A 15,895-nucleotide genomic window follows, 5' to 3' on the forward strand; every position below is an offset into this window, starting at 1 on the left:
CAAACAAACAAACAAAAAAAACCCTTCCTTCCTTGGTCTCTGTTTTTTGGGCCTGCTTCTCTGGTCACCCTGGTCTCCTTTGTAGACCCTTCTGTCTGTGGTCCCTGAGCACAGTACCTCTCTGGGGCTCTGCCCTTGAGGCCAGGCTCTTGCTCTGCATCCCCTCACCCCATCTGCTTGTGCAGCTCCAGCAGAAGAGTCAGAGAAAGAGATGTTAGGATGCTGGCTTTGAAGATGGTGGAAGGGGCCACGAGCCAAGGAATGTGGGTGACTTCTAGAAGCTGAAAAAGCAAAGGAAACATTCTCTGTTTGCAAAAAGGAACCCAGTGCTTCCAACACCTTCATTTTAGCCTGGTGAGACTCATGTGGCACTTCTGAGCTACAGAACTGTAAAATAGTAAGTTGGTATTGTTTTAAGCCACTAAATTTGTAGTAATTTATTATGGCAACAAGAGAAACTAACACACAGCCTCATGGTGGTGTCTCCATTCTTAAAATCCATTTCATTTATTTCCACCTAGACTTGAACCCTAACTTTCCTTCATCTCTGGCTCTCTGGGTCCTTCCTCTGGACCCTGGATGGTTGACTCCAAGGGCAAATACTATTCAGATCCACACAGCAGCAGCAAAGGGAGGAGGACAAGAAGGGGGCGGCGGCGGAGCGCAAGGGTTAATTAAGCAAGAGCTCTACCTCTGGAACCAGACAGGCCTGGCACTGAACCTCCAGGAGCACTTACTCTCAGTGCAAGTCTGAGCAAGGTATTCGGCTTGTTTCTTCAGCTCTAGCAGAAAGACAGTGATAGGTGCTGCCTCAAAGGGTGATTGTGAGGGTGCAATGCAATGATGGGTGTAGGGCGGGAAGCACCCCGCCCAGCGTCGAGCAACAGATTAAAGGGCAGTGATAATGATCTTACACTTAACATAGGAGATGGTAACCGGTGTTCATGTGCCATCAGGAGACCAGGTCCAAGGAATTGCGGAAAGGTCACTGGAGAATACTCAAGGGCTAAGTGCCCAGCCTTCCTCCTCTTCCCCTTCCTACTGGGGCAGCAGAGGCTTAGGGACAAACCCCAGGGGATGAGGAGGTGGCGTGGACAGTTGGTGCTCAAGCAGACCCTGGAGCCCAGCTCCCAGAGGCCTGGCAGCCTAACCCTCCCTACCTCCCCTCCCAACATCAGCTCGGGCTGCCCTTGGGTGGCCGGGGATCAGGGCTGGTTTCACGCCCAGTGGGGCGCACGTGGCGCGAAGCCCCCTGCCTCCTCCCACCCTCGAGCAGGGGGCCGTGGGGGGAGCTGGCCGGCGTCCCGGCCCGCGTGGGGTTCTCACTTCCCCTCCCCAACGGCCGTGGGTGCAGGTGCCCCGGGCCGAGCGGGGCGGTCCCTGTGGACACGCCCTAGCGGCGAGGCCTCGCTGCTGCTCGTCCGGAGGAAGCGCCAGAGCGCAGCTGGTCCTGCGCGGAGCCCGGCACCCCTCCCGCCCCGCGCCCAGGGACGCCGCCGGACCCCGGCTCCGGGCACGGGCACGGGCACGCAGCGAGCCGGGGATGTGAGCTGCGCCCCGCGGCATGGCAGCCTCAGGTGGGTAGGCGGGCGCCGGGCCCCCCGCGGAGGCCCCTCGCTCGCGCCGCTTGTCCCTGTGCCGCTCTCTGGCGCCCACCCACTCCCCTCGTGGGGAGCTCCCTCGCACTGCCATTTGCGGCTTCAGTGCGGGGGTCCGCTGTTCTTTCTGTTCTTTTCTCTGTTCTCTGTTGCGAACTTCCCTCCCCGACTTTCCCGTGTTCCCCTCCCCAGCCTGTCGCGCGGCTCTCCTCGGCCCCTGCCTGACCCTCCCGCCGCCCCGTCTTTTAAGTTTCATTCTGGCGGTCTCTGGCCGTCGGAGCGCCTGGTGGGTAGCTCCCCCCGCCACGACCCCCCGGCCCCCGCCCCGGGCTCGGGCTCCTCGGACTCTGAAGCGGCGGGCGGACTTGTCTACGCCGACCAAACGCTTCTCTTCGGCCTCGCTGGACCCATAGGGGGCGCTCAGACAGGCCGAGGTGACGCTGGCAGACCAGAGGTGGCCCTTGGTCCAGTTTCCCAAGACCTCTTCTTGCACCCAGTCCAGGCTTTGTTTTGTGTCTGGAATTTTGCTGGGAATCCGGGAGCGCTATTCCTTTAGCTTTACTTTTCCTATGTCCATTGTAGAACTTTGGGGAATGGGGAGAGTCTGCGGTCACCGGGTAGATCTACCCATCAAAGGGTGCCACCAATCTTTTCTGGCTGGTTTTGGGTTCCCTTCTGGTTCATGGGTGCATACACTTGGCAAGTCACTCATTCACCGAGATCCAGGACAAATGGCATGATACTGATAGTAATTAGAGACAACTAATGAGCCTGTTCTCAGTGGTGACCAGGACATACCGTCTCTTGTCTCCGGGAGTTTATAGTCCTGGGAAGGAAAGCAATAAGTAAACAGGGAATTACTAGATGAGAAGAGATAGTTACCATGTTTGCGAAAGGGTGTGCTTGTATTTTCCAAGCCCACTTTATGATGTTTTAGTAGAGATAACATGTGTAAACAGATCGCAAATGCCTCCTGAAAAAGAAAATCTAGTTAGCCAGGAGAAGGCACTGTTGTTGGAGGAGGTGAGCAAATTCTAGAGTGAAGAGCCCTCCTTTCCCAGATCCTCTGAGGTCTAGCCTGGTAATGGTGCTTTGGAAGAAAAGGTAGAAAAAGCCAACGGTGATGGTTCTATTAGATTTGGTGATACGGGCTCATTATTTCAGAGGGATGGGAGGGTAGTTAACCTCAGCCTGGTGGCTCTCTAGCTGGGCTCTGGAGGCTAGGAGAAGGTGTATTGTGAATCGGGAGCCCCTGATAATAGTAGGCTTATGGTAGTCCACACACTCCATTTGAAAGCCAAAGTTATGTAGAGGGAATCCAGGAATTTAACAAATATTGATAGCATGGTTACTGTTTCTAGATGTTGGGTAAACAAAACAGAAAAAGCCATGCCCCTGTGCCTCTTACCTTGCAGTGAAGACAGGCAATACATTTAATAAGAAAAGTCCGTGGTCTGATATGTGCTGTGGACAAACACTACAGAGGGGTAAGACGGGTTGGAGTTAGAATTTTAAATGAGGTGTCCGGGTTAGGCCTCGTGGAGAAAGAGACGTTTGAGCCAAGACCTGCAGGAGAGGGAGGGGTCCCGTGAGGAAGGGTGCTCTGGCGACAGGCACATATGTGGCGTGTTTAAGGCATGGGGAGCAGGCCAGAGTGGCAGGAGGAGGTGGGTGACGGGGGAGAAGGAGAGGAGGTCAGAAAATGAACAAGTGAAGCTCCCGTGTCCTTCTGCAATTGGGAACAGGCCCTGGGCTGCTGAGGCCAGGAAACAGCACACAGGGAGGGCTTTTGGGCAGAGGAGGCCAAGAAAATGATCTCTCTCTTCCTCTCGTCCAGTGTCCCGTGTGCATCTCCCCAGTGGGCATGGCCAGAGGGGCTAGGAGGGCAAGCTCCAGCTCAGATGGGGACCCTAGCCCAGTGGCCGGACCTGGGGCTGTGTATGGGCTCTGCAGCAGCTTCTGCAGATGTCTGCAATGGTTAGAGCTGCCAAACGTCTTGCTGGTAGCATCCTCTGTGGTGAGACGCCGCTCCAGGTGCTGCAAATGGGAGTTGGGCCTGAGTCCCCTGGGCTCCCTGAGGTCTGGAGGTACAAGGACCCATGGGAGCAGGTCACAGCGGTGACAGCGACACCTCTTGCCAAGATGCTGTGAGCTCCAGAGTCATCTAGGCTACCCCTCTCTGTGGTCTTCTTTTTAAAATAGCTTTATTATAATATAATTCACATGCCATATAGTTCGTCCACTTTCAGTGGTTTTTATCATCTTCACAGATACGAGCAACCATCACCACAGTCAATTTTAGAATATTTTTGTCACCTCAAAAAGACACTGTAAGCTTTAGCTATTACCCTTCTATTCTCCCCTCTTCCCTAGCCCTGAGATCTACTTTGTCCCTATAGATTTCCCTACTCTGGGCTTTCACATGAATGGGATCACATAGTGTGTGGTCTCTGATGACGGGCTTCTTTCACGCAGCATAATATTTTCAAGGTTCATTCAATCGTAGCATCTATGGATACTTAATTCCTTTTTATGCCCTATTCCTCCTGTCTTCTTAAATTCCCTTCCACTGAAGCATAAGCATTAGTCTTTCATTTTCTGAAAGACATGTTTGCTTATTGAAATCTAGGAGAATCTAGGCTCTCTGTCCTTAAAATAACCTTGGATAGTAAGATAAAATGAAACGGACTCAGCCTGTCCCAGAATATTCTCTAGATGGCACCTTGTGTATTTACACATAGCAGGGAGAGAGAAGCCGGAAGTGACTTTCCCGAGTGGCCATGTCTGTGGCTGGGCGAAGACTAGAACTCTCTCCTCCATGTGTTAGCCTCCCAGTCTTTGAAGAAAGCGCTCATACCTTTTCCTGCCCCCTTTCTCCCAGGTTTCTCTTATCTTCAGATCCTTCTGCCATTCCTGGACTTGAAGGGATATTTTACTTTTTTGTGATCTTAACTTTCATCCGATCCTTGAGTTCTCTCAATACTCTTGCTAATCCCTGACCTTGAACACCTTCCGGGACAGGAAGCTCCTCATGTGATTTCTTGTTAGATCTCTGCCTATCCTGATCACCTTCTCTATCTCACCTCCCTCTTCAATTACGGTGCCCAGCTTAAAACATGGGGCTGCAGGACAAATGAATGGGGTGCCAGAGTCCCCTACAGACTGAAGGAATGGTCTGGGATGAGTAGTTGGAGAAGCTCCTGGGCACTTCCCCTCTGCACTTTTCTCCAGTGGGTTCTCAATCGTGCAAAGGCATCTCTCCTTGAGCCACTGTGCTTCTTACCACCGCTGTGACACCCTGCTGCCACCAGGCCAGCCCCTTCCTCTCTGCTCACCCATTCCTTTCTCCTGCTATTGCCAAACCTGATCTTTAAGGTTTGCAAGGACAAAGACCCTTTCTCATTTTTTGTCTAGGGATAATGGACTCCTTGTTGTTCATATATTTAGTTTCTTTTAATAAAAAGAGAGAGAGAGAGAGAGAGAGAGAAAGGGAAGTATTTGAGGATGTGTGGAGAAGTGACTGATGGTTAAAGGAAAGGGATTAGCGTTGCAGCAGGGGTTTCCCCAAACGAGGGAGCACTGCTGACAAAGCAGGCGTCCTGCGCTGCTGCCCAGCACATAACGGAGGGACTTCAGCTTCCACTCTGGACTTTTTCACAATTTCCCCATCGTTGAGTTTCAGCAGTGCAGCAATATTCAGGAAAGTGATAGATTTCCTTGTCCTCATTTGCATTGATTCAAATTTGCCTAGTTTTCGTATATTGGTCTAAGTCACCCTAGAAGTTAGTGACAAAATAGGTGGTAATATTAACTAGTTGGAGGCACTTTTGCTCAAAGGAGATTAAATTTAACACTAGAACCCCAAAAAGGAGGCATTTTAAATAGCTGTTTTTTATGTAGAAGAGGCTAACCTCTTAAATGCTTTTTATTTCAATTGTATTTTTTTTTTTTTTTTTTGAGACAGAGTCTCACTGTGTTGCCCAGGCTAGAGTGCCATGGTGTCATCCTAGCTCACAGCAACCTCAAACTCCTGGGCTCAAGCGATCCTTCTGCCTCAGCCTCCCGAGTAGCTGGGACTACAGGCATGCGCCACCATGCCTGGCTAATTTTTTTTTTTCTGTATATTTTTAGTTGTCCGATTAATTTCTTTCTATTTTTGGTAGAGACGGGGTCTCGCTCTTGCTCAGGCTGGTTTCGAACTCCTGAGCTCAAACAATCCACCCGCCTCGGCCTCCCAGAGTGCTAGGATTACAGGCGTGAGCCACCACGCCCGGCCTCAGTTGTATTTTTAATAAAGTTTTATTTTAGAACAGTTTTAGATTTCCAGAAAAACTGAAAAGATGGTACAGAGAGTTCCCATATATTCCACATTCAGTTTCCCCTATTATTAATATTTTATATTGGTGTAGTATTTGCTGTCATTAATGAACCAATATTGATAAATTATTATTAACTGAACTCCATACTTTATTCAGATTTCTTTCATTTTTACACAATGTCCTCTTTCTGTCCCAGGATCCCATCCCAGATTCCTTGTTACATTTAGTAGTCATGTCTCCTTAGGTGCCTCAGGCTATGATTTTCTCTGATTTTCCTTGTTTTTGATGACTTTGACAGTTTTGAGGAGTGCTGGTCAGTTATTTTCTAGAATGTCCCTCAGTTTGGTTTTGTCTGATATTTTTCTCATAATTAGACAGGGTTGATGGGTTTTGGGGAGGAAGAACACAGAAGTAAAGTGCCATTCTCATCACATCATGTCAAGGGTACACATCACTGAAATGATTTATGACCGTTGATGTTGACCTTGATCACTGGGCTGAGGCAGTAGTTGCTAGGGTTCTCCACCATAAAGTTACTCCTTTTTTCTCCCTTTCTGTACTGTGCTCTTTAGAAACACAGCCCACACTTAGGAGAAGTTATACGTCATCTCCTTGAGGGTGGAGCTATCTACATAACTTATTTGGAATTCTTACGCATGGAGATTTGTCTCTTTTCCCCGATTTATTTATTCAATTATTTATTATATCAGTATGGACTCATGGATATTTATTTTATGCCTTGGATCATAATTCAATATTGTTTTATTTATTTATTTTTTTGCTCAGATTGTTACAACTTTGGCCATTGGGATCTCTTTCAGTTGCCTCCTGTGTCCCTTTGACGTACGCCTGTCATCGTATTTTTGTTTGAGCACTTCCTTACTTTCTGGCACTACAAGATGCTCCAGGCTAATTTTGTCTATTTCCTGCCTCAGAAAATATGTAATCCTAGAAGCATTCCTAGAATCAGTCATTTCTTCAAAGGAGTCCTGGTTCCTTTTATTGGAGAACGGTATTTGAAACCAATGGCATTAGATGTGCTTTACCTGCACTTTCTAAACTGTATTCTGCATTTCTCTGACTTTTTTTTTTTTTTTTTTGAGACAGAGTCTCGCTTTGTTGCCCAGGCTAGAGTGCCATGGCATCAGCCTAGCTCACAGCAACCTCAAACTCCTAGGCTCAAGCGATCCTCCTGCCTCAGCCTCCCAGGTAGCTGGGACTACAGGCATGCGCCACCATGCCTGGCTAATTTTTTCTATATATTTTTAGTTGTCCAATTAATTTATTTCTAATTTTAGTAGAGACAGGGTCTCGCTCTTGCTCAGGCTGGTCTCGAACTCCTGAGCTCAAACAATCCGCCCGCCTCGGCCTCCCAGAGAGCTAGGATTACAGGCGTGAGCCACCGCGCCCGGCCTTTCCCTGACTTTTTAAACAGGGTGCATCTTAGCAGTTAAGAGTATGGCCTTTGCAGTCAGATCCCTGCCCTGGCACTGACTAATAGTGTGATATTTTGTACAGCAGCAGCTAATCTTCAATGAGTTTTAATGTCTATGTCTATAAAATCGGGCTGCTGATAGCATATACTTTGTAGGATTGTTCTGAAGATTAAATGAGATAATGCACATGAAATGCTTAGCAGAGTGACTGGCACATGGCCCAGGAAACAGAGCTGAATTATAATTTAAACTTTCCTTGGTGATGACTTGGAGCCTTTAATGAACAGCAAGTATTGTGATGTGCTGTTAACAGAGGAGCAGGTACAATGAAGCAGATCCAGGATGAAATGAGTACTCACTCCCTCAGTGACCCTCAGAGCTTGTCATCTTAAAATGTTGGCTTGCTTGTGGGTCACTAAATCCTTTGCATAAAACTGGAATCATTGCTCATGGCCACGTGATCTTCAGGGCAATGCAAAAGTTGCTGCTTTTCTGCTAAGTCAATCAGTGCTTGGAGACCCAAGTGGCCTTCTTAAGGGTACTTCTCATGCTCCAAGAAATCCTCTTCTTCCCTTTTCTTCACATTTTTGCCATTTGTTTTCAAGAAAACATTACCTATGGCTTCTTCGTCACTGGTGTATGGGACACAGCAAGTCCTTTCTGAGATCTTAGTCTCCTTCTGCCCATTTGCACAAATTGTTGACATGATACTTGCTAGTATATTTGTGTGAATGGGGAGGGAGGCGGTGACTACTGTTTCTCATTTTTGCATTTTTAACTGGATTCCAAACACAGCATCACTAACATTGCATTCTTAACATTACAATGAAATGTAAAGTGTGGTACCTGTCCTGCCTAATGGTTCATGCTCATGCTCATCTGCAATCACACTTCACATTTGGAAGGATGTTTGCTTCTTAGGATAAACCAGCCACATAGGAAGGAGGAGCAGAGAGAAGGTAAATATATTCCGTTACTTTAACTCTGCTTTTCTCAGTGTGAGCTCTGTAGTTAGGTAGCTTTGCCAATTGTGTGCCTTCCGTAGTCCTGAAATTATTCTTCCATTGAGGTATGAAGGAATATTCTATACAGAAGAAAAAAAAGATCCAATCAGCAAAGATTTTGTTTTATGGAAGGTTTCAACACCAGTACATTAAAATTTTGTCTTTAATCTGCTTACACTTTGGGGTCAGGATAAGCATTCCTGAAAAGGACTGTTTTATTCACAATCAAGGAAACAGACCATGATCAGAATTAAATTCTCTGTAGAGCCACAAATGTCCATGGCATTGTCAGAATTGCTGTTTTTCCCCAGTTCCATACTGTCTTCTAATCCTGACTTCTTTAAAAATTTGCACACCTTTCCTTCAAAAGTACTCCCAGGTTGCTCAGCTTGCTTCTGCTGATAGGCCCGTTGGGCTTTGGATTAATGTTATTAAGTATGAAATGTCTGATTTCCTTAAGTACTAAATTTGACAGTTGATGTCTCTGACATTTCACTTTGGCACTTCTTGTTTTATTTTTATTGTAAAGGTACGTCCTCAGTCTTTCAAACACATGTGTTGGCTTGTGATTATCTTTCAAATGTTTTTAGACCTATTTTTATGAAACCATGGATAAGTCAAAAATTTGTGTTATTTTCAAATATGAATTCTGTCATGGAATCAGTGCAGCGCAGACGGCTCAAAATACCAATGAAGTGTTTGGGAAGGATGTAGCTAATGAACGCACAGTACGTGGATGGTTTAAGATGTTCCGTTCTGGTGATTTTAATCTCCAAAATGAGCTACGTGGGCGACCTGAGACCAAGGTGGATAATGATGAGCTGAAAGCTGTAGTGGAAGCAAATCCATCTCAACCTATGTGTGAATTAGCAGCAAGGTTTGACGTTACTATTCCAACAATATTGGACCATTTGAAACAAATCGGCAAGGTAAAGAAGCTGGATAGATGGGTTCCGCATGAATTAAACGAACGTCAAAAGAAAAATTGTCTCGAAGCTTGCATTTCTTTGCTGTCATGACGCAAAGATGAACCATTTCTACACAGTATTGTTATATGTGATAAAAAATGGATTCTTTTTGACAATCACAAGCATTTGGCACAATGATTGGGTAAAGAAGAAGTGTTGAAACACAGGCCCAAACCGAATGTTCATTAAAAAAAGCTAGTGGTGGTCTGTTTGGTGGTCCAGCGCTGGTATTATCCACTACAGCTTCATGAAACCTGGCAAGTCAATTACAGCACATGTCTATTGCAATCAATTGGACAAAATGATGAGGATGCTTGTGATTAAGCAGCTGAGATTGGTCACTAGAGACAGGCCAATCCACTTGCAAGACAACACTTGACCACGTGTTGCACAAACAATGCTGCTCAAACTACAGGAGCTGGACTTGGAAACTCTCTTCATCCACTGTATTCACCAGACCTTACACTGACTACCACTTCTTCCAGGCTTTGGACCACTTCTTGCAAGGAAAAATATTGAATTCTCAACAAGCTGCAGAAAATGCCTTTTGCGATTTCATTGCCACTCGCTCTCTAGGCTTCTTCACTGCTGGCATAAACAAGCTACCGTTAAGATGGCAAAACTGTGTGGACAGTTTAGGCACATACTTTGATTAATTGTACCACTTTTTGTTTGAGATATAATAAGCTACTCTTTTGATTCAAAATTGGACATTTCATATTTAGTGATCTAATACTAGCACTGGATTTGGGCTCCTGCTCAGCAGGGGGCTCAGAAAAGAATGAAACTCCAAACTTTCGTTTTATTTGCTATTTAAAAAAAATTCAGTAGTATCTTAGAGGGCATCAGAGCTGTGTAGGGTTTACATTTTATAAGTTGCTTTTGAATTTGAATATAGTGGTGGATGGGGCAGGAAAGAGGATTCGTAGTATGATCTTTTCGGAGCCTCAGGGTCTTGCCCAAGTCCTGCCTTGGCCCTTTTCACCAGGAACCGTGAGTGAAACATGGGCCAGGACTGGTGTTTAATTGTGACAATCTGCAACTTAAATGACTCCCACAACAAATGGTTCCCACAACACGACCAACTTCCTCCTCTGTTGCGTTGTATTACGCATGAACGCCCTGTACTCACCCCTTCCAATCACTCACAGTTTGTTGAATTAATGGAGAGGCAATGACCCAAAACAGTCATATGGTTGTGTTAAGAGCCAGGATTCTCTGAACTTTGATTATTTGATTATGTCCTATTACTCATAAGATTCTTGACAGAATTCCTGATGGGGGGCAGCAGGTGGATTGGGAAGAGACTAGACCCGGAACCAGGGAACAACCTGAGTGTCAGCCCTGGCTCTGCTGCTTTCTGCGGAGTGTGGAGTTGACCAAGTGCCTTGACCTTCCCAGATGAAGTGTTTCTTTTTTCTGTAAATGAGAAGCTTGGGCCAAGTGATCCCTGAAAGCCCTTTTTGACTCTTTTTCTGGCATTTCCCCTTTATTAGCGGAAGAAGAAAGCCTATGTTTCAGGCCAGATGTGGTGAGGGACACCTTACAAACAGTGTTGTGGAGGCCAAAGCATTAATTCGACCACAATTACCATGCATGTTAATGCATTGTTTATGTTAATGTGCGGATAATGACACCAGCTACCAATTACTGAAGGTTTTCTACATGCCAAGCACTGTTTAGCACTTTCCATGAAATATCTAATTTAATTCTCACAAAACACTGATAAATATATAGCCATTATATTTCCATTTACAGATGAGTAAGCGGAGGTTTAGGAAATTTAAGCAACTTGCTCAATGTTACACTGCTGATACATTGCAGAGCCGAGATTCTAACTCTGACCATCTGATCCCAGACCTGTGCTTATAACCACTGTATTTGGGAACGAGCCAGGTTCTGGGGTCAAATCAAACTGAGTTCAGATTCTGACTCCGCCACTGTGAACCTTGAGTAAGTTACTTAACCTGCCGTACCTCAGTTTTCTCATCTTTAAAATGGGCTAATAGTAGTACCTACCTTTTAAGGTTGCTGTGAAGATTAAATGAGTTTATTAGGCAACGTGCATTGAACATAGTAAGCTCCATGCAAGTGCTTGCAGTTGCTACTACTATTATTATTAATATTGTTATCATCCTATATCGCATCAGCTGTGGAGGGAAGTGCAAGCCAGGCAGAAGCAATAGCTTGTGTGAGGGTCTAAAACAGCCTGGTATGTTTGGGTGAGGACAGGGAACCTGGTATGATGGGAACACAGATTGTAAGTGGGGAAAGAGGTTAGACAGGTGTGCTGGAAGCAGACCATGAAAGATCGTGGGTGCTAGGACCCTCATCTGTTTTGCTGGTCGTGGGGAGCCACCTGAAAGGAGCAGGCGTGCTAACATACTTCCGTGCTTCCTTCTTGCCCAGGGGTGCTCAGAGGATGCGACATCCTCATCGTCTATAGCCCAGATGCCCAGGAATGGTGCCAGTACCTGAAGGACCTTTTCCTGTCCAGTCGGCAGGTCCGCAGCCAGAAGATGCTGACACACAGGCTGGGGCCCGAGGCCTCCTTCTCAGCCCAGGACCTAAGCCTCTTCCTCAGCTCCCGCTGCGTCGTGGTACTGCTGTCGGCGGAGCTGGTGCAGCTCTTCTACCAGCCGGCCTTGCTGCCCCTGCTGCAGAGAGCCTTCCATCCCCCGCAGCGCATGGTGAGGTTGCTCTGCGGGGTGCAGGACAGTGAGGTGTTCCTGGACTTCTTTCCGGATTGGGCCCACTGGCAGGAGCTCACCTGTGAGGATGAGCCCGAGACTTACGTAGCAGCTGTGACGAAGGCCATTTCTGAAGGTAAGGATTTCTTCTGGAGTAAAGATAAGCAAGCCCTAGAAAAATGACTAAGCCAGGTCTCAGGCCTTCTGGTGAGACATCCTTTATGTTAACACTGTAAATTTACATTACAAAATGAGTAGGGATCTCGCTATGTTAAGAGACCTGGTCATATTTGTTGGTTTGGAGCAACTTATTCCTGGAGTGGGATACGGATAGGATAGGTCTCCTGGGCTGCAGGAGAGGAAGTTGACATTTTCCCTTGTGTTCTGTGCTAGGACAAAAGCCTTCTTTCTAGAATTTTCTTATTTTTTATATGTACAAATTTAAGGAGTACAAGTGCAAGTTTGTTATGGGGCTATATGGTGCAGTGGTGAAGTCAGGGCTCTTAGTGTATTCATCACCCAAATAATGTGCGTTGTACCCATTAAATAATTTCCGATCATCTGTTCCCTTCCCACCTCCCTCCCCTTCAAGTCTCCATCATCTGTCATTCCACGCTCTACGTCCCTGTATACACATCATTTAGCTTCCACTTATGAGAGAGAAAGTGCAGTATTTGTCTTTCTGTCTGAGTTGTTTCACTTAAAAAGTAATGACCTCCCATTCCATTTACGTTGCTGCAAAAGACATGATTTCACTCTTTTTAATGGCTGGATAGTATTGCATTGTGTATATATACCACGTTTTCTTTATCCATTCATCGTCGATGGACACTTAGGTTGATTCCATGTCTGCTGTTGTGAGTAGTGCTGCCATAAACATACAAGTGCAGGTGTCTTTTTGATACAATGATTTCTTTGAGTTGATACCAAAGGAAAAGTAGTGGGATTGCTGAATCAAATCGTGGTTCTATTTTTAGTTCTTTGCGAAATCTTCACATTGTTTTTCGTAGAGGTTACACTAATTTACATTCCCACCAACAGTGAATAAAGTTCCCTTTTCTCCATATCCCCTTGGAAGACACCAAACACAAGCTGCAGCCTAGAGAGCCGTGGGTGCGGGAGGTGGAGACCCGGTTTGCTGGGCGGGTGAGAAACACCGTGGCCCACCTTCCTGCTTGCACGCCGCTTCCATTTTATCATCACATGACCTTAACATTTTTTTTTGAAAACACACCCTTTTTGAATGACATGTTTATAGAGAAATAGCCCTCTTCTCTATTTCACACCAGCCTAGCTTCTGTCATTCGCCGTTTCTCCTTTTAGAGTGGGAAAATTCCGATCTTCTCTGCCAGGGCTGGTGATTTCAGTGGGCCCAGGAAGTGTGACATACACTCTGATTAACAGTAACGGAAGATGTGCTCTGGGATGGATACATGTCACAGCTTCTCTTCCTCTTTTTGTTTTCTGTTTTTGCCTCACTGCGGGCTATGAGTGGGCTACGCGTGTACCTTCGCTTTGCTTGTTTGAGATCTTTCGTACCTGATGCCAGCAAAGGAGCCTGCATAATCATGGGCCTGATTTAACCGTGCCTCTTCAGCCTTGGCGGAACTTGGCGTTAATTTGGTTCATCCATCCTGTCCCATCTGATAAACTAAATTGAGAATTCACTCTTCTTAGTGACCTTAAAAAGGTAATGTAGCTTCCTAGGTGCTTTTATCCCAGGAATAGGCTACTCTACACCAATAAATATGACCAAGTCTCTTAACGTAGTGAGATCCCGGTTCATTTTGTAATATAAATAACAATTTTTTTTTTTTTTTTTTTTTTGAGACAGAGTCTCGCTTTGTTGCCCTGGCTAGAGTGAGTGCTGTGGCATCAGCCTAGCTCACAGCAACCTCAAACTCCTGGGCTCAAGCAATCCTTCTGCCTCAGCCTCCCGAGTAGCTGGGACTACAGGCATGCGCCACCATGCCCGGCTAATTTTTTCTCTATGTATTTTTAGTTGTCCAGATCATTTCTTTCCATTTTTTGGTAGAGATGGGGACTCACTCTTGCTCAGGCTAGTCTTGAACTCCTGACCTTGAGCGATCCACCCGCCTCGGCCTCCCAGAGTGCTAGGATTACAGGTGTGAGCCACCACGCCCGGCCTAAATGACAATTTTAATGTAAAAGATGCCTCACCTAAATGCCTGGGACCAGGATTAGTAATTTTTCCAGGGTTTACTTTAGAAGGACACAATGATAGAACTAGCACATAATTCATATTTGCATGACTGCCCTTCATGACTTCGAGGGAGTTGTGATCTTTCCAAACTCTCAAAGAACTGAGACACGAGTGGCTGTTTCTGCGATGCATTTATGTCACTGCAATGGTCCATTATGATCTCATGGGCAGGCCACTGTGACCGGCCAACCAATCCTTCAGCGCTCCCTGGATGTATTGCCACTGTACTGGCGCTTCACACTGTGTGCTCCAACAGATTGTTCTTTAAAATATTATAGTGGCATTATGTTTTTAAAAAGGATTCTTTTAATATTGTTTGGATTGGATGCATCCTTGATTAGATGCCTGGATAAATTGATCTCCTCTAATATTTTGCTTTTTACTAAAGACTTTGGCTCAGTATGCTGTGAGCCTGTAGCTTCAAGTGTTTCAGAAAGAATGAAGTATTTCACAGTACTGTTTCTGTTCTGAGGGCAAATAACCTCTCATCAGAAAGAGATTATTTTAATGGGAGATTAAAATAAGCTGCTGAGTGGGATATCTCTGTAGTTTAGAATGAATGAGCATAGCGACGAATGGAATTGTAGGAAAGAGTAGAAAGGAAGGCTTATAGTCCTAATATAACTTTCTTGCTGGTATTAAGCTTGTGAATTTTGGGGTTCAAGGTATCTGTCTGTGCCAGGATGGCTTGGGTTTGCTTTCTGAGTGTCCCAAGGCCAAGTTTTTTTGACCCGGCACTCAGAGTCTGGCAGTGTAGCAAAAAGAGCATCGCACAGGGGTAGGAACACTGTATTACCTAGCTCCACTGCGACCTAGATGCCCAGTGCTGAGCATGATACATGGTGTCTTTGTGTTCCAGTTTCCTTTTCTGTAAGAGGCAGACTTGGACTTGATCTAAGGCACTTCCAAGGGCTAATAATCTATGATTCACCTGGGCCAAGTGAAAATTTTAAAATCTTGCCGCATTTCGTACCTACTTTGACTCCCTGGAAGCTTAGGGCTAAAACAATGATTAAGGACATACTATCTTTAAACTAGGTTTCTGGTATAATTATGTCCTTAGTTACATTTCCTGTAACTTGTGATAATTTATTTTAATGTTCCTCCTGTACACATGAGGTTTTCCTGAGGCACCTCAAAATGAAAGCACCAAATAAAAATTTGCATATGCCCCACTACCACGAGCTGCCTCTATGAAAAATAAATAAATGAAACTTATTTCTTTGACTTTCTGTGTATAAAAAAATCCCAGTAGGAAATAGAATGGAAAATTGAGTTGATGGTAGGACAGTAATTATGGAGTTATTGATTGTAGGGCCATTGAAAGCTACAAGGAGACAAATTTCAGGACAAGCTTTCTAATAATTGGAGCTGTGTAAAGATGGATCAGGTTGCCCCACGTCGCCAGGAGTATAGAGTGGATGCTGCAGGTGTGTCACAGAGGGATTCAGCTTGGGATCCATGGTTGAGCCATGTGGCCTTTACAGCCTTTTGATCATAAAATTCCCTTATAAGAAGTTTCTCTTTTCACCAGGAACACATTTCTATTCTGACTCTAGTTTTCCTCCTTCACCGTGTCTTCCTGGCGTTTTTGACTCCCAACTGAAGAAATATTGGTCATGTTCCTACTGTGACCCCAGCAGTAAATAACAGGAA

General features: G+C 45.7%; 1 protein-coding gene across 1 annotated transcript in view; it reads left to right on the forward strand.

The window, feature by feature from the left end:
* Positions 1-1,427: 1,427 nt before the first annotated feature.
* PIK3AP1 (phosphoinositide-3-kinase adaptor protein 1) overlaps positions 1,428-15,895 on the forward strand; it is a 108,240-nt gene continuing 93,772 nt past the window's right edge. Inside the window, exons 1-2 of the mRNA XM_012654515.1 lie at positions 1,428-1,577; positions 11,735-12,151. Coding sequence (XP_012509969.1) covers positions 1,565-1,577; positions 11,735-12,151 — 430 coding nt within the window. The 5' untranslated portion in view covers positions 1,428-1,564. The remainder of the gene's footprint in view (positions 1,578-11,734; positions 12,152-15,895) is intronic.

This window comes from Propithecus coquereli, unplaced genomic scaffold (assembly GCF_000956105.1).
Source record: "Propithecus coquereli isolate 6110/MARCELLA unplaced genomic scaffold, Pcoq_1.0 Scaffold440, whole genome shotgun sequence".
NCBI classification, from domain to species: domain Eukaryota; kingdom Metazoa; phylum Chordata; class Mammalia; order Primates; family Indriidae; genus Propithecus; species Propithecus coquereli.